The following is a 24,126-nucleotide window of genomic DNA, read 5'->3' on the forward strand; positions in this document are numbered from 1 at the left end:
CACTGTCTCATCAGCCCAGCAAGGTAACTTATAAACTGGATCTCCACTAGAAAAAGCATCTAAACGTTATCTCACATTTCTTTTAGACTAATATTTAGTTTTCAACAGAGGAGATTTGTTTAAACCTTGCTGAGACAGACAGGCAAGCAGCGTTTCTCAGTCGTAGTCATGAATCAGCTGGCATCATTTTTATGGATATATACAAAGAAATGTTGACTGGAAAAAGGTCAAAGGAAACAAAGTGTAGCTAGTTTGAAGTCAGTCCAGCTTCAGTTTGAAGTGATTGTGTTAGCTGTGTTGTTGTCTCGCTCCTCTGAACAGCAGGGACCCGAGGAGAAGAGCACATCTTCCATGCGAGGCGAAATCACGCTTCATTAGCTCATTGTTATGGATGTATCCAAATAAATGTCACTAGAAAACAGATTATGCAAATGCAGATACTGTTGTTATTCTTTTTGATGTTTAATGTGACTGTAAGTTAGCTGTTGTTGGCTAGCTTGAAAGCAAGGGATAAGAATGTTCCCATCCAGTATAGCAATGGAACATTTAGAACAAAAAGACTGAACAGGGTCGCGTCTCTGGCAACCGAACCAATAGAACGAACGACTCGCCGGCTTGGGTAGCAAACCCTAGATATCTGTCGGTATTGTTCTAATTCTAGACATACAGTTACATAGCAATATTTAAATATTCCCCATGTGACGTTAATTGGGAGCTAACATGGCTGCCATAGAATGTTGAAGTGTCATATGTAAATGCATCTTAATGCAGAAACCTCTCTGAATACATGGCTCTGGTAAGTATGAATAAAATCATGAGAACTATCTGTGGAGTGTGGACAGTGTCCGTGTGCATCTCTCCTCTCATCTTAGCTCTCTGTCAGTGAACAACGATGGGTAACATCTTGACAGGGTACAAATGCACAGACCGTAGTGCTGCATTCCCAAAATGTGCTGTCCAATTAGGAATACTGCAGATAGCAATTCCCTCGCATGCATTCCATATACACACATGAATTATTGAGCTGCCTAGCCTTTGTCTATTGGAATTCTACATAGTTCATCACCATTTTCCTGAAATCACAAAGCTAGCACAAATATATGTTGATAAGGTTGTTGCATAATCATCACGATGTGATTCAACAACATTAACTGGATAATCTCAAGTTAGCAGTACGAACATAAACATAACTATAATTCTAGGCAACATTCATCACCTTATTGACATCACTAATGAACATAAAATCTCATCAATGAAAGGACAGTATTTTCCCAGACATAGAATCTCTATCATTAAAGTTATCTTCTTAGTCTTGACTATGGGAGCAAAAAGATGTATAATAATTTAGGAATGTCATTTTTTACTCAAATTCTTTGATTGGTTGTCACGAGTCCCACCGAAGGCGTCTCCCCTGCCTGTTCGGGCGGCGCTCGGCGGTCGTCGTCGCCGGTCTACTAGCCGCCACCAATCCCTTTTTCCTTTTCTGTTAGTTTAGTCTTATTAGTTGCACCTGTTCCTTTTTGTGTTTCTTGATTTGTGTCTATTTAAGCCTGCTAGCCCCGCTTAGGTTTGTGTCTATTTAAGCCTGCTAGCCCCGCTTAGGTTTGTGTCTATTTAAGCCTGCTAGCCCCGCTTAGGTTTGTGTCTATTTAAGCCTGCTAGCCCCGCTTAGGTTTGTGTCTATTTAAGCCTGCTAGCCCCGCTTAGGTTTGTGTCTATTTAAGCCTGCTAGCCCCGCTTAGGTTTGTGTCTATTTAAGCCTGCTAGCCCTGCTTAGGTTTGTGTCTATTTAAGCCTGCTAGCCCCGCTTAGGTTTGTGTCTATTTAAGCCTGCTAGCCCTGCTTAGGTTTGTGTCTATTTAAGCCTGCTAGCCCCGCTTAGGTTTGTGGATTATTTTGTTCTCTGTCGGTTGTGGATGTGTTCTCGTTGTTTTCTCCGGACTGTTTGTCCTGTGTTTGGGCTGGTCAGTGTTATACCCCTGTATTTAGGGGGACCGTTTTTGTGCCAGAGAATAAATCTTTCAAATCACCGAACCCTCTGCTCTCCACGCCTGACTCCTACCCACCACTCCAAGTAAACCCTCTGCTCTCCAAGCCTGACTCCTACCCACCACTCCTAGTAACCCCTCTGCTCTCCAAGCCTGACTCCTACCCACCACTCCTAGTAACCCCTCTGCTCTCCACGCCTGACTCCTACCCACCACTCCTAGTAACCCCTCTGCTCTCCACGCCTGACGCCTAACCACCACTCCAAGTAAAGCCTCTGCTCTCCACGCCTGACTCCTACCCACCACTCCTAGTAAACCCTCTGCTCTCCACGCCTGACTCCTACCCACCACTCCTAGTAAACCCTCTGCTCTCCACGCCTGACTCCTACCCACCACTCCTAGTAACCCCTCTGCTCTCCACGCCTGACTCCCACCCACCACTCCTCGTAAACCCTCTGCTCTCCACGCCTGACTCCCACCCACCACTCCTAGTAAACCCTCTTCTCTCCACGCCTGACTCCTACCCACCACTCCTAGTAACCCCTCTGCTCTCCACGCCTGACTCCTACCCACCACTCCTAGTAACCCCTCTGCTCTCCACGCCTGACTCCTACCCACCACTCCTAGTAACCCCTCTGCTCTCCACGCCTGACTCCTACCCACCACTCCTAGTAACCCCTCTGCTCTCCACGCCTGACTCCTACCCACCACTCCTAGTAAACCCTCTGCTCTCCACGCCTGACTCCTACCCACCACTCCTAGTAAACCCTCTGCTCTCCACGCCTGACTCCTACCCACCACTCCTAAACCCTCTGTCCAAGCCCCCTACCCTAGTAACCCCTCTCCACGCCTGACTCCTACCCACCCCTAGTAACCCCTCTGCTCTCCACGCCTAGTAACCCTCTAGTAACCCTTTCCACGCCTGACTCCTACCCACCACTCCTAGTAAACCCTCTGCTCTCCACGCCTGACTCCTACCCACCACTCCTAGTAAACCCTCTGCTCTCCACGCCTGACTCCTACCCACCACTCCTAGTAACCCTCTGCTCTCCACGCCTGACCCCTCTGCTCTCCTGACCCACCACTCCTAGTAAACCCTCTGCTCTCCACGCCTGACTCCACCCACCACTCCTAGTAAACCCTCTGCTCTCCACGCCTGACTCCTACCCACCACTCCTAGTAAACCCTCTGCTCTCCACGCCTGACTCCTACCCACCACTCCTAGTAACCCCTCTGCTCTCCACGCCTGACTCCTACCCACCACTCCTAGTAACCCCTCTGCTCTCCACGCCTGACTCCTACCCACCACTCCTAGTAAACCCTCTGCTCTCCACGCCTGACTCCTACCCACCACTCCTAGTAACCCTCTGCTCTCCACGCCTGACTCCTACCCACCACTCCTAGTAAACCCTCTGCTCTCCACGCCTGACTCCTACCCACCACTCCTAGTAAACCCTCTGCTCTCCACGCCTGAGTCCTACCTACCACTCCTAGTAAACCCACTGCACTCCAAGCCTGAGTAACCACCCTCTGCTCTCCACGCCTGAGTCCTACCCACCACTCCTAGTAAACCCTCTGCTCTCCACGCCTGACTCCTACCCACCACTCCTAGTAACCCTCTGCTCTCCACGCCTGAGTCCTACCCACCACTCCTAGTAAACCCTCTGCTCTCCACGCCTGACTCCTACCCACCACTCCTAGTAACCCCTCTGCTCTCCACGCCTGACTCCTACCCACCACTCCTAGTAAACCCTCTGCTCTCCACACCTGACTCCTACCCACCACTCCTAGTAACCCCTCTGCTCCTACCCACGCCTGACTCCTACCCACCACTCCTAGTAACCCCTCTGCTCTCCACGCCTGACACCTACCCACCACTCCTAGTAACCCTCTGCTCTCCACGCCTGACTCCTACCCACCACTCCTAGTAAACCCTCTGCTCTCCACCCACCGCCTAGTAAACCCTCTGCTCTACCCACCCCACTCCTAGTAACCCCTCTGCTCTCCACGCCTGACTCCTACCCACCACTCCTAGTAACCCTCTGCTCTCCACGCCTGACTCCTACCCACCACTCCTAGTAAACCCTCTGCTCTCCACGCCTGACTCCTACCCACCACTCCTAGTAAACCCTCTGCTCTCCACGCCTGACTCCTACCCACCACTCCTAGTAACCCCTCTGCTCTCCACGCCTGACTCCTACCCACCACTCCTAGTAAACCCTCTGCTCTCCACGCCTGACTCCTACCCACCACTCCTAGTAACCCCTCTGCTCTCCACGCCTGACTCCTACCCACCACTCCTAGTAACCCTCTGCTTTCCACGCCTGCCTCCTACCCACCACTCCTAGTAAACCCTCTGCTCTCCACGTCTGACTCCTACCCACCACTCCTAGTAAACCCTCTGCTCTCCACGCCTGACTCCTACCCACCACCCACCACTCCTACCCACCACTCCTAGTAAACCCTCTGCTCTCCACGTCTGACTCCTACCCACCACTCCTAGTAAACCCTCTGCTCTCCACGCCTGACTCCTACCCACCACTCCTAGTAACCCCTCTGCTCTCCACGCCTGACTTCTACCCACCACTCCTAGTAACCCCTCTGCTCTCCACGCCTGACTCCTACCCACCACTCCTAGTAAACCCTCTGCTCTCCAGAGAGAAAAAACATGCTCAAATGCAATTTAGTTGACATGTTTCAGCCCATGGAGTGAACTTGAGCACATGGCAATGCCGTGTACATGTCAAAACATGGACACGGTACTAAAAAAATAAATAAGAGAAAACAACATTGAATTCAGCAACTTTGACATACATATGAAAATAGGGTTGACAATATCTCAGATATCCAGCATCTAGAACAGCTCTCTCTCACACATATATTTGAATCAACCTCCAGTTTCTCACATTTTACACAGTAAACATGGTTTGGGGTAAATTAATCAAAACAATATTTAGCTATAGGAGACTGAATACTAACTTCTCAGAGTATCGATATGCCAGTCTTGAAATGTCATGCAAAGCTCCCAATCATTTGATGATTTGAGTTAGGACACAGCTCTGTAGGAAGAACTGTGTTCTGTCTGTCACTATGGAAACCTTCAGCCCTGTAGGAAGAACTGTGTTCTGTCTGTCACTATGGAAACCTTCAGCCCTGTGGGAAGAGCTGTGTTCTGTCTGTCACTGTGGAAACCTTCAGCCCTGTGGGAAGAACTGTGTTCTGTCTGTCACTATGGAAACCTTCAGCCCTGTAGGAAGAGCTGTGTTCTGTCTGTCACTGTGGAAACCTTCAGCCCTGTTTGAAGAGCTGTGTTCTGTCTGTCACTATGGAAACCTTCAGCCCTGTAGGAAGAGCTGTGTTCTGTCTGTCACTATGGAAACCTTCAGCCCTGTAGGAAGAGCTGTGTTCTGTCTGTCACTGTGCAAACCTTCAGCCCTGTAGGAAGAGCTGTGTTCTGTCTGTCACTATGGAAACCTTCAGCCCTCGCTGAATTATAGTCAATGAACTAATCACTGATCATAATCTTGATGTGATTGGCCTGACTGAAACATGGCTTAAGCCTGATGAATTTACAGTTTTAAATGAGGCCTCACCTCCTGGCTACACTAGTGACCATATCCCCCGTGCATCCCGCAAAGGCGGAGGTGTTGCTAACATTTACGATAGCAAATTTCAATTTACAAAAAAAAAAAATGACGTTTTCGTCTTTTGAGCTTCTAGTCATGAAATCTATGCAGCCTACTCAATCACTTTTTATAGCTACTGTTTACAGGCCTCCTGGGCCATATACAGCGTTTCTCACTGAGTTCCCTGAATTCCTATCGGACCTTGTAGTCATAGCAGATAATATTCTAATCTTTGGTGACTTTAATATTCACATGGAAAAGTCCACAGACCCACTCCAAAAGGCTTTCGGAGCCATCATCGACTCAGTGGGTTTTGTCCAACATGTCTCTGGACCCACTCACTGTCACAGTCATACGCTGGACCTAGTTTTGTCCCATGGAATAAATGTTGTTGATCTTAATGTTTTTCCTTATAATCCTGGACTATCGGACCACCATTTTATTACGTTTGCAATTGCAACAAATAATCTGCTCAGACCCCAACCAAGGACCATCAAAAGTCGTGCTATAAATTCACAGACAACACAAAGATTCCTTGATGCCCTTCCAGACTCCCTCTGCCTACCCAAGGACGCCAGAGGACAAAAATCAGTTAACCACCTAACTGAGGATCTCGATTTAACCTTGCGCAATACCCTAGATGCAGTTGCACCCCTAAAAACTAAAAACATTTCTCATAAGAAACTAGCTCCCTGGTACACAGAAAATACCCGAGCTCTGAAGCAAGCTTCCAGAAAATTGGAACGGAAATGGCGCCACACCAAACTGGAAGTCTTCCGACTAGCTTGGAAAGAAGGTACCGTGCAGTACCGAAGAGCCCTTACTGCTGCTCGATCATCCTATTTTTCTAACTTAATTGAGGAAAATAAGAACAATCCGAAATTCCTTTTTGATACTGTGGCAAAGCTAGATAAAAAGCAGCATTCCCCAAGAGAGGATGACTTTCACTTTAGCAGTGATAAATTCATGAACTTCTTTGAAGAAAAGATTATGATTATTAGAAAGCAAATTACGGACTCCTCTTTAAACCTGCGTATTCCTCCAAACCTCAGTTGTCCTGAGTCTGCACAACTCTGCCAGGACCTAGGATCAAGAGAGACGCTCAAGTGTTTTAGTACTATATCTCTTGACACAATGATGAAAATAATCATGGCCTCTAAACCTTCAAGCTGCATACTGGACCCTATTCCAACTAAACTACTGAAAGAGCTGCTTCCTGTGCTTGGCCCTCCAATGTTGAACATAATAAACGGCTCTCTATCCACTGGATGTGTACCAAACTCACTAAAAGTGGCAGTAATAAAGCCTCTCTTGAAAAAGCCAAACCTTGACCCAGAAAATATAAAAAACTATCGGCCTATATCGAATCTTCCATTCCTCTCAAAAATTTTAGAGAAGGCTGTTGCGCAGCAACTCACTGCCTTCCTGAAGAGAAACAATGTATACGAAATGCTTCAGTCTGGTTTTAGACCCCATCATAGCACTGAGACGGCACTTGTGAAGGTGGTAAATGACATTTTAATGGCATCTGTCCTCGTGCTCCGAGACCTTAGTGCTGCTTTTGATACCATCGATCACCACATTCTTTTGGAGAGATTGGAAACCCAAATTGGTCTACACGGACATGTTCTGGCCTGGTTTAGATCTTATCTGTCGGAAAGATATCAGTTTGTCTCTGTGAATGGTTTGTCCTCTGACAAATCAACTGTACATTTCGGTGTTCCTCAAGGTTCCGTTTTAGGACCACTATTGTTTTCAATATACATTTTACCTCTTGGGGATGTTATTCGAAAACATAATGTTAACTTTCACTGCTATGCAGATGACACACAGCTGTACATTTCAATGAAACATGGTGAAGCCCCAAAATTGCCCTCGCTAGAAGCATGTGTTTCAGACATAAGGAAGTGGATGGCTGCAAACTTTCTACTTTTAACTCGGACAAAACAGAGATGCTTGTTCTAGGTCCCAAGAAACAAAGAGATCTTCTGTTGAATCTGACAAGTAATCTTAATGGTTGTACAGTCGTCTCAAATAAAACTGTGAAGGACCTCGGCGTTACTCGGGACCCTGATCTCTCTTTTGAAGAACATATCAAGACCATTTCGAGGACAGCTTTTTTCCATCTACGTAATATTGCAAAAATCAGAAACTTTCTGTCCAAAAATGATGCAGAAAAATTAATCCATGCTTTTGTCACTTCTAGGTTAGACTACTGCAATGCTCTACTTTCCGGCTACCCGGATAAAGCACTAAATAAACTTCAGTTAGTGCTAAATACGGCTGCTAGAATCCTGACTAGAACCAAATAATTTGATCATATTACTCCAGTGCTAGCCTCTCTACACTGGCTTCCTGTCAAAGCAACGGCTGATTTTAAGGTTTTACTGCTAACCTACAAAGCATTACAAGGGCTTGCTCCTACCTATCTCTCTGATTTGGTCCTGCTGTACATACCTACACGTATGCTACGGTCACAAGATGCAGGCCTCCTAATTGTCCCTAGAATTTCTAAGCAAACAGCTGGAGGCAGGGCTTTCTCCTATAGAGCTCCATTTTTATGGAACGGTCTGCCTACCCATGTCAGAGACGCAAACTCGGTCTCAACCTTTAAGTCTTTACTAAAGACTCATCTCTTCAGTGGGTCATATGATTGAGTGTAGTCTGGCCCAGGAGTGGGAAGGTGAACGGAAAGGCTCTGGAGCAACGAACCGCCCTTGTTGTCTCTGCCTGGAAGGTTCCCCTCTTTCCACTGGGAGTCTCTGGCTCTAACCCTATTACAGGGGCTGAGTCACTGGCTTACTGGGGCTCTCTCATACCGTCCCTGCAGGGGGTGCGTCACCTGAGTGGGTTGATTCACTGTTGTGGTCATCCTGTCTGGGTTGGCGCCCCCCCCCCCTTGGGTTGTGCCGTGGCGGAGATCTTTGTGGGCTATACTCAGCCTTGTCTCAGGATGGTAAGTTGGTGGTTGAAGATATCCCTCTAGTGGTGTGGGGGCTGTGCTTTGGCAAAGTGGGTGGGGTTATATCCTTCCTGTTTGGCCCTGTCCGGGGGTGTCCTCGGATGGGGCCACAGTGTCTCCTGACCCCTCCTGTCTCAGCCTCCAGTATTTATGGAGTATTTATGCAGTAGTTTGTGTCGGGGGCTAGGGTCAGTTTGTTATATCTGGAGTACTTCTCCTGTCCTATTCGGTGTCCTGTGTGAATCTAAGTGTGCATTCTCCAATTCTCTCCTTCTTTCTTTCTCTCTCTCGGAGGACCTGAGCCCTAGGACCATGCCCCAGGACTACCTGACATGATGACTCCTTGCTGTCCCCAGTCCACCTGGCCATGCTGCTGCTCCAGTTTCAACTGACCTGAGCCCTAGGACCATGCCCCAGGACTACCTGACATGATGACTCCTTGCTGTCCCCAGTCCACCTGGCCATGCTGCTGCTCCAGTTTCAACTGTTCTGCCTTACTATTATTTGACCATGCTGGTCATTTATGAACATTTGAACATCTTGGCCATGTTCTGTTATAATCTCCACCCGGCACAGCCAGAAGAGGACTGGCCACCCCACATAGCCTGGTTCCTCTCTAGGTTTCTTCCTAGGTTTTGGACTTTCTAGGGAGTTTTTCCTAGCCACCGTGCTTCTACACCTGCATTGCTTGCTGTTTGGGGTTTTAGGCTGGGTTTCTGTACAGCACTTTGAGATATCAGCTGATGTACGAAGGGCTATATAAATAAATTTGATTTGATGTGTGTTCCTTTTAACTTTCACAAATACGAGCTCAGATCACTTTTCCTCAGATCAATTTTCCTCAGATCAGTTTATCATTTCTAGGATTAATCGTAATGTTGTTTAGAGGAATCAGCCTTATAAACAATAGAATGGAATATGAGGAGTTACCTGTGGATCCTGTGTTTCTGTCAGGGCAGCAGGGTAGAGTACCTCAGAGCAGCCCAGGGGGGCAACATGGATTTAAAGTGCTGTGTCCACCTGCTGCCACACACACACACACACACACACACACACACACACACACACACACACACACACACACACACACACACACACACACACACACACACACACACACACACACACACACACACACACACACACACACACACACACACACACACACACACACACACAGAACAAGATGCTTCACACTACTGTGCCATCTCATCATAAACACAGATGAATTACCCTCCATAGCCACAGGAAAGATATCTCTATCTCAACATTGTTAAAGGTCCTCGGTCAATGGAACTGTTCTGGATGGTTTCTTAGAGATGTATTTAGAAGGGAGAGGGGTGTTTATAGCTGTGATAGGAGACTGGGGTACTCCGGACAACAGTGTGACTTGCACCCAGTATAGATGTGCGTCATGTATGTGTATGGTTAGTATTGCTTTACATTTGAAAATCTGGAATATATTTATATAGAAAATATCCAAAACAATAAAAACAGTTTACTTTTACGAAACCACTTATTTCCCAACAAGCTACCCTCTATCCCAAGACCTCACCCTTTGGCACAATCATATTTTTGATGTATTTTGTATTTACAACGTATAATTATTATTTTTTGTAATATAATTACTAGACATTTGGATAGTAACATACACTCTCACATTCAATGTAACATTTTTTTTCTCCCTCATATTAGTACTGTATATGTTATAACATAATCATAATTTAAAAAACATTTCCTTTTGTAAATCAGTGTTTTCCTTTTCTACCTTTTTGATATGTAAATGGATAATTTAGGATCTGTCATTGCATGCCCTTGTTATGTACAGAGCCGCTATGTCTGAGAGAACCTGTTCTCTCTACTGGTCTCTGGGTAAGTCACAGACTGACATTTATTGTCATGTATCATGCCTTGGAGGCAGAACTGAGCAATTTCTGCAAGAAGGCCCTGTCAAAAAAAATGTAAACGGTTTGGTCATAATTTAATGTTAGGGTTCTGTATTAGCGTTAGCAGTGTGGTAAAGGTTATGGTTAGGTTTGAAATCAGATTTCATGACTTTGTGGCTGGCAGGTTAGTGGTTTTGGTCATGAATCTTGTTCTGGATTTGAAACCCGACTTTGCAGCTAGCATACCTGAGGGGAAATCCCTCAGGTCTGCCTCCAGAACAATGACAATAACGTTCAACCTGCCTGTGGCTGCCTGTGGCTGTGCCAGCTAGTGACCACTCTGCAGAGCTGCCTCCAGAACAAGACTAATGACAAAAAAGGTCAACCTGCTTTGGGCTGTGCCAGCTAGTGACCACTCTGCAGAGCTGCCTCCAGAACAAGACTAATGACAAAAAAGGTCAACCTGCTTTGGGCTGTGCCAGCTAGTGACCCCTCTGCAGAGCTGCCTCCAGAACAAGACTAATGACAATAAATACCATCCTGCTACAAAGTCACACACATTCTTATGCCAGCAGTGGATCCGTTTCTGTTAAATTCCTGGGGATCTGGTAAATATTCTTCTTCTGGCCCTCCTAGCTCTAGGGCTAAATCAGGGCTAAATCAGGTGTGGAAAGTTTGGTCCCAACGCTTCAGTAATCATTTAGAAAATATTTTACATTCAATCTTCTGAAGTAAACAATAGTACAAAATACCTCAAAAGGCAGAAAATAACTGATGACAGAAAGAGAGAGACAGAGAGAGAGAGAGAGACAGAGAGAGAGAGACAGAGAGAGAGAGACAGAGAGAGAGAGACAGAGAGAGAGAGACAGAGACAGAGACAGAGAGACAGAGACAGAGACAGAGAGAGAGACAGAGAGAGAGACAGAGAGAGACAGAGAGAGACAGAGAGAGACAGAGAGAGAGAGAGAGAGAGAGAGAGAGAGAGAGAGAGAGAGAGAGAGAGAGAGAGAGAGAGAGAGAGAGAGTGAGAGAGAGACAGAGAGAGAGAGAGACAGAGAGAGAGAGAAAGGTGAGAGAGAGAGAGACAGAGAGAGAGACAGAGAGAGAGACAGACAGAGAGAGAGAGAGAAAGGTGAGAGAGAGAGAGACAGAGAGAGAGAGAGAGAGACAGAGAGAGACAGAGAGAGAGAGAGACAGAGAGAGAGAGAGAGAGGTGAGAGAGAGAGAGAGAGAGAGAGAGAGAGAGAGACAGAGAGAGAGAGAGAAAGAGAGAGAGAGAGAGAGACAGAGGAGAGAGAGACAGAGACGAGAGATTGACAGAGAGAGAGAGACAGGGAGACAGAGAGAGAGACAGGGAGACAGAGAGAGAGACAGGGAGAGAGAGAGAGACAGAGACAGAGACAGAGACAGAGACAGAGACAGAGACAGAGAGAGAGAGAGAGAGAGAGAGATTTAGAGACAGGGAGAGAGAGAGAGAGTTAGAGACAGGGAGAGAGAGAGAGTTAGAGACAGGGAGAGAGAGAATACTGCTCCGGACCCTGAGGCGATAGTTAGTCTGTGTGAATGTGAACAGCAAGGTCTCTGTTAAATCAATAGAAAGATTAAACACACACTGTACTCAGATCAGACTATACAGCGAGAGAGAAGTCCGAACCCCACTGGAGGTTTTCATACTATACATGGTATATATAAACAGAATCATCTGCTATTAAGATACCATCCAAGATATTTTTGTATTTACACTTTCCCCTACAACAGCCAATATGCAAGTGTTTATGTGTGTGTGTGTGGAGGTGTGCAGTTGTGCGTGCGTGTGTGTGTTGGTGTGCCAGTGGCCATAGTTGCTCTGCCCAGCCCTTATGGTTACTCCATGTGTGTCCATGGCAGCAGCTGGTTAGTCCTGTGAGGTTAGTGTCTTTAACACTCAGTAGGTCCACATGTGTCCCTACCTCCATGCTGCCCACAATAAACATCTCTAATTAGTTGACAGCCATTTTAGTTTAAGGCCACTACCAAAACAATGACCAAACACACCTCTATGGAGAGACTTCTGGCCATACGTTTGAACACCAAAACACTAGAAGTATTTTTGTAGTCCTTGTTCTCACCCCGGAATATCAACAACAAAAAAATACAATCATCACGTTATACCTCGCTGCTCACTGAACACATGTAAACACAAACACTGCAGGTCACCGTCCAATGACATCACACGATGATGTGTCCTGTTCCTGTCCCTCCTAGCCAGTACAAGGCTTTCATCTCTCTAAGGGACTGGTCAATCTCCTCGGGTCCTCTCCTCCTCTCCTCTTCTCGTCCTCTCCTCCTCTCTTCCTCTCATCCTCTCCTCCTCTCCTCATCTCCTCATCTCGTCCTCTCTTCCTCTCATCCTCTCCTCCTCTCCTCATCTCCTCATCTCGTCCTCTCTTCCTCTCATCCTCTCCACCTCTACACCTCTCCACCTCTCCTCCTCTCCTCGTCTCTTCCTCTCATCCTCTCCTCCCACTATCACAAGGTAGCCATCACCATTATCTCCCCAAGAGACTGTTTTTTCCAGGGTCCCTCTCCTTCTCTGTCCTTCCACTCTCCTCCTCATCGCCTCTCATCTCTCTCTCACAGTGAGGAAGAGCTCTGGCTGTAGTTTCTCAGGGTCAGCATTTCGTATTTGGGCGGAGGGGACGAGGGCGGGGGAAGACACAGGGTGGACTCTGAGACCGGGGAGCCACTTCCTGACCCCAGCGAATCACGGAAGGGTGAGGGCGGGGTCAAATTCATTAGCTCCTCCTCCAGCTCTGCCCTCCTTAGAGGGGACTCCACTCCCACAGTGAGGTGTCGCACCGGAGAGTGGGAGGCCTGAGGGTGAGTTAGGAGGCGAGGGTGAGGCAGGGGGTGAGTGAGGCTGGCGTGTCCACCTACGTAGGACTCGACAAGGGGAAGGGGCTGGACGTCAGCGTATGTGGTCATGGTGAGGGGGAGGGGGATCTCCCGGGGGAGGAGGAAGGGGTCTGCAGGGTGGGAGGGCGTCAGGGTGTGTGTGTGAGAGTATGTGTGTGAGTGTGTGGGAGACGGGGAGAGCATCATGCTGTTGAGTTCGCTGATGTTGGCAGTGAAACGATTGACCACGCAGCTGATCTGATCCATCAGAGAACTGTCAAACACATCACCCCCGCCGACAGAACCCCCGGTCAGGGAGGTCGGTACACCCATCACAAGCGGCTCCTCCCTTAGTCCCGCCCTATGCAGGTGCTGGCTGACAGTACTGATTGGTGAAGGGGTCTGGGGCCGGTAGGTAATTGGGTATCTCTCCTCGGTGTATCTCTCCTCTGCCTCTGTGAGCTCGTACAGGGTCTTGTCTGCATCAGGGTGGGAGTGGGGGAGGGACGGCATGTGGGGGTGAAGGTCAGCGCCCCCACTGTAGCGCCCCTCGGGGGTCTTGGAGAAGGGCTTAATGACAGCTGTCTGATTGTTCTCCTTCCTCTTGATGTGGAACGACAGGCGCTGCCACAGGTGGTTTCCACGGGAACCCCGCTCCGTCTGGGCCCAGGATACTGACTTCCCATTGGAACTGCAGAGACAGGAAACAGGAAATTAAACAAGTGTGTCACAGCTGGTGCATAACAGTGTAGAAATGATTTTCTCTATTCCTCCCCTCCACCTCCCCTGTTTGTCCTCTCTCTCTCTCTCTCTCTCTATCTCTCTCTCTCAATTGTCAGGTTAATTAGTGTGATTAATCTATAATGGAGCATCTGATTAAATCATGCTGCTGTGGCTAGGGGTGGGAGGACTCTAGAGAGTCTCATATAACCTCAGCACACAGACACCAACACACACACATAAAACAAGGGGAGAAAGAAGGGGGGGGGGGTATTTTGACACATCTTATAGTGGTCTGATTGTAATCTTGCTTGCCAAGCGAGACAGTAACCAGCTGACTAAAGAGAATGTCCTTTTCCCTTTTGTCCTGTGGAGCAGCACATTGTCATTTCATATGGTTGCTTGGTCACGTGGTTGTTCCATTAGAGATGGCGAGCTTGGCCTTTAGCTTGTCCTCTTCAACTTTGTTTTATCTCTCTCTCTCTCTCTCTCTCTCTCTCTCTCTCTCTCTCTCTCTCTCTCCCACCTTTCACTCTCTCATTTTCCTGGAAAGTGCCATCTACATAATCAGGTGTGTGGGTCGGACTCAGGTCAGACAGAGAGACACACAGCTGCTGAGGAACTTTTGACTCAGATGGTCCTTATTGAAATGGCTCTGCACTAAAAAGGTTGTTACTGAAACGGCCCTCAAATGAGATTCACTTAGGGACAGTGACCCAGCACCGATCTCAGCTAAACACTACCTCCTGTGTGACCCCAGACGGGCTCTACAGCATCTCTCTGTATTCCCTGCCCTACACACACACACACACACACACACACACACACACACACACACACACACACACACACACACACACACACACACACACACACACACACACACACACACACACACACACACACACACACACACACCTGAGTGTCTCTCCAGCGGAGCAGCGTCGCCTCCAGAGATTGACCAGGCTGGAGGAGCGGCTGGCGGCCGAGGAGGACTTCCCATCACCCACGTGCATGCGTACTACCGTGCTCGTAGTGAAAGCACTGCGTACGTTACGCTCTGGCTTGGCCAGGATGATATACACCTGGAGAGAGCGAGACAGACAGACAGAAGAGCTTCATAGCCCTTCATAAGCACTACATAACACGTGTTATAACCCTTCACAAGCCCCTTCTAACCAAACTCAATATTCCCCAAAAACATTCCTTTTCAAGTCCCTCAGTCGAGCACCTGATTCCGTTTTGATTAAAGCTAAAGTTGTTTTCTATCTCCAGTGTGCTGTGTGTCTTACCTTGGGTACGAACAGGCAGCAGAGCGCCACAGTGGCACTGAGGCTGACGCTGAAGCACATGGTGATGATCTTGTAGTTGGAACCGAAGTAGATGGGCACGAAGGCCAGCCAGATGATACAGGTGGTGTACATGGTGAAGGCGATGTACTTGGCCTCGTTGAAGTTGGCCGGGACGTTGCGCGTCTTGAAGGCGTAGAAGGTGCAGCTCAGGATCAGCAGGCCGTTGTAGCCCAGCGGCGCCACCACGCCCAGGTTGGTGGTGTAACAGATGCGATTGACCTGCCGGATGCTGGGATAGTCGTGGATCACCTGCAGGTAGTAGAGCCATCTGTATCAGCATGTACAAACACTGAGCGGACAAAACATTAGGAACATCTATTGCATCTTGCCTATGCCGCTCGACCATCGCTCATCCATATATTTATATGTACATATTCACCATGGCACCAGGGTTTTCACTTCAGCCAGTTCAGCAAGTAAATGTTTCATTCACTTAATTATTTAAGAGGCAGTCTCAGACCCTGAGGCTGACAATTCCCTGCCAACCCCCGCTGACACACACACACACACACACACACACACACACACACACACACACACACACACACACACACACACACACACACACACACACACACACACACACACACACACACACACACACACACACACACACACACACACCCAGTGGGCACAGCCTACCTGTGGGGGCTCCATGAGGAAGAGAGCCACTATGATGCCCAGCTGCAGCAGGATGAGTAGAGAGGCGATGATGAGCTGGGCGCATGCAGACATGAACCTGGGCTTCCTAGTACAGATCTTCTTCTTACTGCCAGCCAGGATACGGGCTATACGGTTAGTCTGCAACAACAACACAGCCAGGATACGAGCTATACGGTTAGTCTGCAACAACAACACAGCCAGGATACGAGCTATACTGTTAGTCTGCAACAACAACACAGCCAGGATACGGGCTATACGGTTAGTCTGCAACAACAACACAGCCAGGATACGAGCTATACTGTTAGTCTGAAACAACAACACAGCCAGGATACGGGCTATACGGTTAGTCTGCAACAACAACACAGCCAGGATACGAGCTATACTGTTAGTCTGCAACAACACAGCCAGGATACGAGCTATACGGTTATGCTGCAACAACAACACAGCCAGGATACGAGCTATACTGTTAGTCTGCAACAACAACACAGCCAGGATACGAGCTATACGGTTAGTCTGCAACAACAACAACACAGCCAGGATACGAGCTATACGATTAGTCTGCAACAACAACACAGCCAGGATACGAGCTATATGGTTAGTCTGCAACAACAACACAGCCAGGATACGAGCTATATGGTTAGTCTGCAACAACAACACAGCCAGGATACGAGCTATACTGTTAGTCTGCAACAACAACACAGCCAGGATACGAGCTATATGGTTAGTCTGCAACAACAACACAGCCAGGATACGAGCTATACGGTTAGTCTGCAACAACAACAACACAGCCAGGATACGAGCTATACTGTTAGTCTGCAACAACAACAACACAGCCAGGATACGAGCTATACGGTTAGTCTGCAAAAACAACAACACAGCCAGGATAGGAGCTATACGGTTAGTCTGCAACAACAACAATACAGCCAGGATACGGGCTATACTGTTAGTCTGCAACAACACAGCCAGGATCTGCGGTTAGTCTGCAACAACACAGCCAGGATACGAGCTATACGGTTAGTCTGCAAAAACAACAACACAGCCAGGATAGGAGCTATACGGTAAGTCTGCAACAACAACAATACAGCCAGGATACGGGCTATACTGTTAGTCTGCAACAACACAGCCAGGATACGAGCTATACTGTTAGTCTGCAACAACAACAACACAGCCAGGATACGAGCTGTACGGTTAGTCTGCAACAACACAGCCAGGATACGAGCTATACGATTAGTCTGCAACAACACAGCCAGGATACGAGCTATACTGTTAGTCTGCAACAACAACAACACAGCCAGGATACGAGCTATACGGTTAGTCTGCAAAAACACAGCCAGGATACAAGCTATACGATGTCTGCAACAACAACAACACAGCCAGGATACGAGCTATACGGTTAGTCTGCAACAACAACAACACAGCCAGGATACGAGCTATATGGTTAGTCTGCAACAACAACACAGCCAGGATACGAGCTATACGATTAGTCTGCAACAACAACACAGCCAGGATACGAGCTATACTGTTAGTCTGCAACAACAACACAGCCAGGATACGAGCTATACGGTTAGTCTGCAACAACAACACAGCCAGGATACGAGCTATATGGTTAGTCTGCAACAACAACACAGCCAGGATACGAGCTATATGGTTAGTCTGCAACAACAACACAGCCAGGATACGAGCTATACGGTTAGTCTGCAACAACAACAACACAGCCAGGATACGAGCTATACTGTTAGTCTGCAACAACAACAACACAGCCAGGATAGGAGCTATACTGTTAGTCTGCAACAACAACAACACAGCCAGGATACGAGCTATACGGTTAGTCTGCAAAAACAACAACACAGCCAGGATAGGAGCTATACGGTTAGTCTGCAACAACAACAATACAGCCAGGATACGGGCTATACTGTTAGTCTGCAACAACACAGCCAGGATACGAGCTATACTGTTAGTCTGCAACAACAACAACACAGCCAGGATACGAGCTGTACGGTTAGTCTGCAACAACACAGCCAGGATACGAGCTATACGGTTAGTCTGCAAAAACAACAACACAGCCAGGATAGGAGCTATACGGTTAGTCTGCAACAACAACAATACAGCCAGGATACGGGCTATACTGTTAGTCTGCAACAACACAGCCAGGATACGAGCTATACTGTTAGTCTGCAACAACAACAACACAGCCAGGATACGAGCTGTACGGTTAGTCTGCAACAACACAGCCAGGATACGAGCTATACGATTAGTCTGCAACAACACAGCCAGGATACGAGCTATACTGTTAGTCTGCAACAACAACAACACAGCCAGGATACGAGCTATACGGTTAGTCTGCAACAACACAGCCAGGATACAAGCTATACGATGTCTGCAACAACAACAACACAGCCAGGATACGAGCTATACGGTTAGTCTGCAACAACACAGCCAGGATACAAGCTATACGGTTAGTCTGCAACAACACAGCCAGGATACGAGCTATACTGTTAGTCTGCAACAACAACAACACAGCCAGGATACGAGCTATACGGTTAGTCTGCAACAACACAGCCAGGATACGAGCTATACGATTAGTCTGCAACAACAACAACACAGCCAGGATACGAGCTATACAGTTAGTCTGCAACAACACAGCCAGGATACGAGCTATACGGTTAGTCTGCAACAACACAGCCAGGATACGAGCTATACGGTTAGTCTGCAACAACAACAACACAGCCAGGATACGAGCTATATGGTTAGTCTGCAACAACAACACAGCCAGGATATGAGCTATACGGTTAGTCTGCAACAACAACACAGCCAGGATACGAGCTATATGGTTAGTCTGAAACAACAACAACACAGCCAGGATACGAGCTATATGGTTAGTCTGCAACAACAACACAGCCAGGATACGAGCTATACGGTTAGTCTGCAACAACAACACAGCCAGGATACGAGCTATACTGTTAGTCTGCAACAACAATACAGCCAGGATACGGGCTATACGGTTAGTCTGCAACAACAACACAGCCAGGATACGAGCTATACTGTTAGTCTGCAACAACAATACAGCCAGGATACGGGCTATACGGTTAGTCTGCAACAACAACACAGCCAGGATACGGGCTATACTGTTAGTCTGCAACAACACAGCCAGGATACGAGCTATACTGTTAGTCTGCAACAACAACAACACAGCCAGGATACGAGCTATACGGTTAGTCTGCAACAACACAGCCAGGATCCGAGCTATACGATTAGTCTGCAACAACACAGCCAGGATACGAGCTATACTGTTAGTCTGCAACAACAACAACACAGCCAGGATACGAGCTATACGGTTAGTCTGCAACAACACAGCCAGGATACGAGCTATACGATTAGTCTGCAACAACAACAACACAGCCAGGATACGAGCTATACGGTTAGTCTGCAACAACACAGCCAGGATACGAGCTATACTGTTCGTCTGCAACAACAACAACACAGCCAGGATACGAGCTATACGGTTAGTCTGCAACAACACAGCCAGGATACGAGCTATACTGTTAGTCTGCAACAACAACAACACAGCCAGGATATGAGCTATACGGTTAGTCTGCAACAACACAGCCAGGATACGAGCTATACTGTTAGTCTGCAACAACAACAACACAGCCAGGATACGAGCTATACGGTTAGTCTGCAACAACAACAACACAGCCAGGATACGGGCTATATGGTTAGTCTGCAACAACACAGCCAGTATACGAGCTATACGATTAGTCTGCAACAACAACAACACAGCCAGGATACAAGCTATATGGTTAGTCTGCAACAACAACACAGCCAGGATACGAGCTATACGGTTAGTCTGCAACAACAACACAGCCAGGATATGAGCTATATGGTTAGTCTGAAACAACAACACAGCCAGGATACGGGCTATACGGTTAGTCTGCAACAACAACAACACAGCCAGGATACAAGCTATATGGTTAGTCTGCAACAACAACACAGCCAGGATACAAGCTATATGGTTAGTCTGCAACAACAACACAGCCAGGATATGAGCTATACGGTTAGTCTGCAACAACAACAACACAGCCAGGATACGAGCTATACTGTTAGTCTGCAACAACAATACAGCCAGGATACGAGCTATACGGTTAGTCTGCAACAACAACACAGCCAGGATACGGGCTATACGATTAGTCTGCAACAACAACACAGCCAGGATACGAGCTACACTGTTAGTCTGCAACAACAACACAGCCAGGATACGAGCTATACGGTTAGTCTGCAACAACACAGCCAGGATACGAGCTATATGGTTAGTCTGCAACAACAACACAGCCAGGATACGAGCTATACGGTTAGTCTGCAACAACACAGCCAGGATACGAGCTATACGGTTAGTCTGCAACAACAACACAGCCAGGATACGAGCTATACGGTTAGTCTGCAACAACACAGCCAGGATACGAGCTATACGGTTAGTCTGCAACAACAACACAGCCAGGATACGAGCTATACGGTTAGTCTGCAACAACAACAACACAGCCAGGATACGAGCTATACTGTTAGTCTGCAACAACAATACAGCCAGGATACCAGCTATACGGTTAGTCTGCAACAACAACACAGCCATTATACCAGCTATACTGTTAGTCTGCAACAACAATACAGCCAGGATACGAGCTATATGGTTAGTCTGCAACAACAACAACACAGCCAGGATACAAGCTATACGGTTAGTCTGCAACAACAATACAGCCAGGATACGGGCTATACGGTTAGTCTGCAACAACAACAACACAGCCAGGATACGAGTTCTACGGTTAGTCTGCAACAACAACACAGCCAGGATACGAGCTATACGGTTAGTCTGCAACAACAACACAGCCAGGATACGAGCTATACGGTTAGTCTGCAACAACAACAACACAGCCAGGATACGGGCTATACTGTTAGTCTGCAACAACAACACAGCCAGGATACGAGCTATACTGTTAGTCTGCAACAACAACAACACAGCCAGGATACGAGCTATACGGTTAGTCTGCAACAACACAGCCAGGATACGAGCTATACTGTTAGTCTGCAACAACAACAACACAGCCAGGATACGAGCTATATGGTTAGTCTGCAACAACACAGCCAGGATACGAGCTATACGATTAGTCTGCAACAACAACAACACAGCCAGGATACGGGCTATACTGTTAGTCTGCAACAACAACACAGCCAGGATACGAGCTATACTGTTAGTCTGCAACAACAACAACACAGCCAGGATACGAGCTATACGGTTAGTCTGCAACAACACAGCCAGGATACGAGCTATACGATTAGTCTGCAACAACAACAACACAGCCAGGATACGAGCTATACAGTTAGTCTGCAACAACACAGCCAGGATACGAGCTATACGGTTAGTCTGCAACAACACAGCCAGGATACGAGCTATACGGATAGTCTGCAACAACAATACAGCCAGGATACGAGCTATACGGTTAGTCTGCAACAACAACACAGCCAGGATACGAGCTATACGGTTAGTCTGCAACAACACAGCCAGGATACGAGCTATACGGATAGTCTGCAACAACAATACAGCCAGGATACGAGCTATACGGTTAGTCTGCAACAACAACACAGCCAGGATACGAGCTATACGGTTAGTCTGCAACAACAACACAGCCAGGATACGAGCTATACTGTTAGTCTGCAACAACAATACAGCCAGGATACGAGCTATACGGTTAGTCTGCAACAACAACACAGCCAGGATACGAGCTATACTGTTAGTCTGCAACAACAATACAGCCAGGATACGAGCTATATGGTTAGTCTGCAACAACAACAACACAGCCAGGATACAAGCTATACGGTTAGTCTGCAACAACAATACAGCCAGGATACGGGCTATACGGTTAGTCTGCAACAACAACAACACAGCCAGGATAGTTCTACGGTTAGTCTGCAACAACAACAACACAGCCAGGATACGAGCTATACGGTTAGTCTGCAACAACACAGCCAGGATACGAGCTATACTGTTAGTCTGCAACAACAACAACACATCCAGGATACGAGCTATACGGTTAGTCTGCAACAACAACAACACAGCCAGGATACGGGCTATATGGTTAGTCTGCAACAACACAGCCAGGATACAAGCTATACGATTAGTCTGCAACAACAACAACACAGCCAGGATACAAGCTATATGGTTAGTCTGCAACAACAACACAGCCAGGATACGAGCTATACGGTTAGTCTGCAACAACAACACAGCCAGGATATGAGCTATATGGTTAGTCTGACAACAACAACACAGCCAGGATACGGGCTATACGGTTAGTCTGCAACAACAACACAGCCAGGATACGAGCTATACTGTTAGTCTGCAACAACAATACAGCCAGGATACGAGCTATACGGTTAGTCTGCAACAACAACACAGCCAGGATACGGGCTATACGGTTAGTCTGCAACAACACAGCCAGGATACGAGCTATACGGTTAGTCTGCAACAACACAGCCAGGATACGAGCTATATGGTTAGTCTGCAACAACAACACAGCCAGGATACGAGCTATACGGTTAGTCTGCAACAACACAGCCAGGATACGAGCTATATGGTTAGTCTCTGTTAGTCTGCAACAACAATACAGCCAGGATATGAGCTATATGGTTAGTCTGCAACAACAACAACACAGCCAGGATACAAGCTATACGGTTAGTCTGCAACAACAATACAGCCAGGATACGGGCTATACGGTTAGTCTGCAACAACAACAACACAGCCAGGATACGAGCTACGGTTAGTCTGCAACAACAACACAGCCAGGATACGAGCTATACGGTTAGTCTGCAACAACAACACAGCCAGGATACGAGCTATACTGTTAGTCTGCAACAACAACACAGCCAGGATACGAGCTATACTGTTAGTCTGCAACAACAACACAGCCAGGATACGAGCTATACTGTTAGTCTGCAACAACAACAACACAGCCAGGATACGAGCTATACGGTTAGTCTGCAACAACACAGCCAGGATACGAGCTATACTGTTAGTCTGCAACAACAACAACACAGCCAGGATACGAGCTATATGGTTAGTCTGCAACAACACAGCCAGGATACGAGCTATACGATTAGTCTGCAACAACAACATCACAGCCAGGATACGGGCTATACTGTTAGTCTGCAACAACAACACAGCCAGGATACGAGCTATACTGTTAGTCTGCAACAACAACAACACAGCCAGGATACGAGCTATACGGTTAGTCTGCAACAACACAGCCAGGATACGAGCTATACGATTAGTCTGCAACAACAACAACACAGCCAGGATACGAGCTATACAGTTAGTCTGCAACAACACAGCCAGGATACAATACGGTTAGTCTGCAACAACACAGCCAGGATACGAGCTATACGGTTAGTCTGCAACAACAACAACACAGCCAGGATACGAGCTATATGGTTAGTGTGCAACAACAACACAGCCAGGATACGAGCTATACGGTTAGTCTGCAACAACACAGCCAGGATACGAGCTATACGGATAGTCTGCAACAACAATACAGCCAGGATACGAGCTATACGGTTAGTCTGCAACAACAACACAGCCAGGATACGAGCTATACGGTTAGTCTGCAACAACAACACAGCCAGGATACGAGCTATACTGTTAGTCTGCAACAACAATACAGCCAGGATACGAGCTATACGGTTAGTCTGCAACAACAACACAGCCAGGATACGAGCTATACTGTTAGTCTGCAACAACAATACAGCCAGGATACGAGCTATATGGTTAGTCTGCAACAACAACAACACAGCCAGGATACAAGCTATACGGTTAGTCTGCAACAACAATACAGCCAGGATACGGGCTATACGGTTAGTCTGCAACAACAACAACACAGCCAGGATACGAGTTCTACGGTTAGTCTGCAACAACAACAACACAGCCAGGATACGAGCTATACGGTTAGTCTGCAACAACAACACAGCCAGGATACGAGCTATACTGTTAGTCTGCAACAACAACAACACATCCAG

General features: G+C 47.3%; 1 protein-coding gene and 1 long non-coding RNA gene across 2 annotated transcripts in view; both read right to left on the reverse strand.

The window, feature by feature from the left end:
• Positions 1 to 2,942: 2,942 nt before the first annotated feature.
• Positions 2,943 to 4,414, reverse strand: LOC127908771 (uncharacterized). The gene is made up of 3 exons (XR_008068375.1): positions 4,118 to 4,414; positions 3,174 to 3,353; positions 2,943 to 3,029 (listed from the first exon to the last, which is right to left on the reverse strand). It is a non-coding gene; the product is annotated as an uncharacterized LOC127908771 (long non-coding RNA).
• Positions 4,415 to 11,788: 7,374 nt separating this feature from the next.
• Positions 11,789 to 24,126, reverse strand: part of LOC118381834 (metabotropic glutamate receptor 5-like) — a 137,664-nt gene continuing 125,326 nt past the window's right edge. The window contains exons 11-14 of the mRNA XM_052468890.1: positions 16,051 to 16,209; positions 15,349 to 15,657; positions 14,975 to 15,141; positions 11,789 to 14,027 (exon numbers count right to left, since the gene is read on the reverse strand). Coding sequence (XP_052324850.1) covers positions 13,076 to 14,027; positions 14,975 to 15,141; positions 15,349 to 15,657; positions 16,051 to 16,209 — 1,587 coding nt within the window. The 3' untranslated portion in view covers positions 11,789 to 13,075. The remainder of the gene's footprint in view (positions 14,028 to 14,974; positions 15,142 to 15,348; positions 15,658 to 16,050; positions 16,210 to 24,126) is intronic.

The sequence above is a fragment of the Oncorhynchus keta genome, chromosome 18 (genome assembly GCF_023373465.1).
Source record: "Oncorhynchus keta strain PuntledgeMale-10-30-2019 chromosome 18, Oket_V2, whole genome shotgun sequence".
NCBI classification, from domain to species: Eukaryota; Metazoa; Chordata; class Actinopteri; order Salmoniformes; family Salmonidae; genus Oncorhynchus; species Oncorhynchus keta.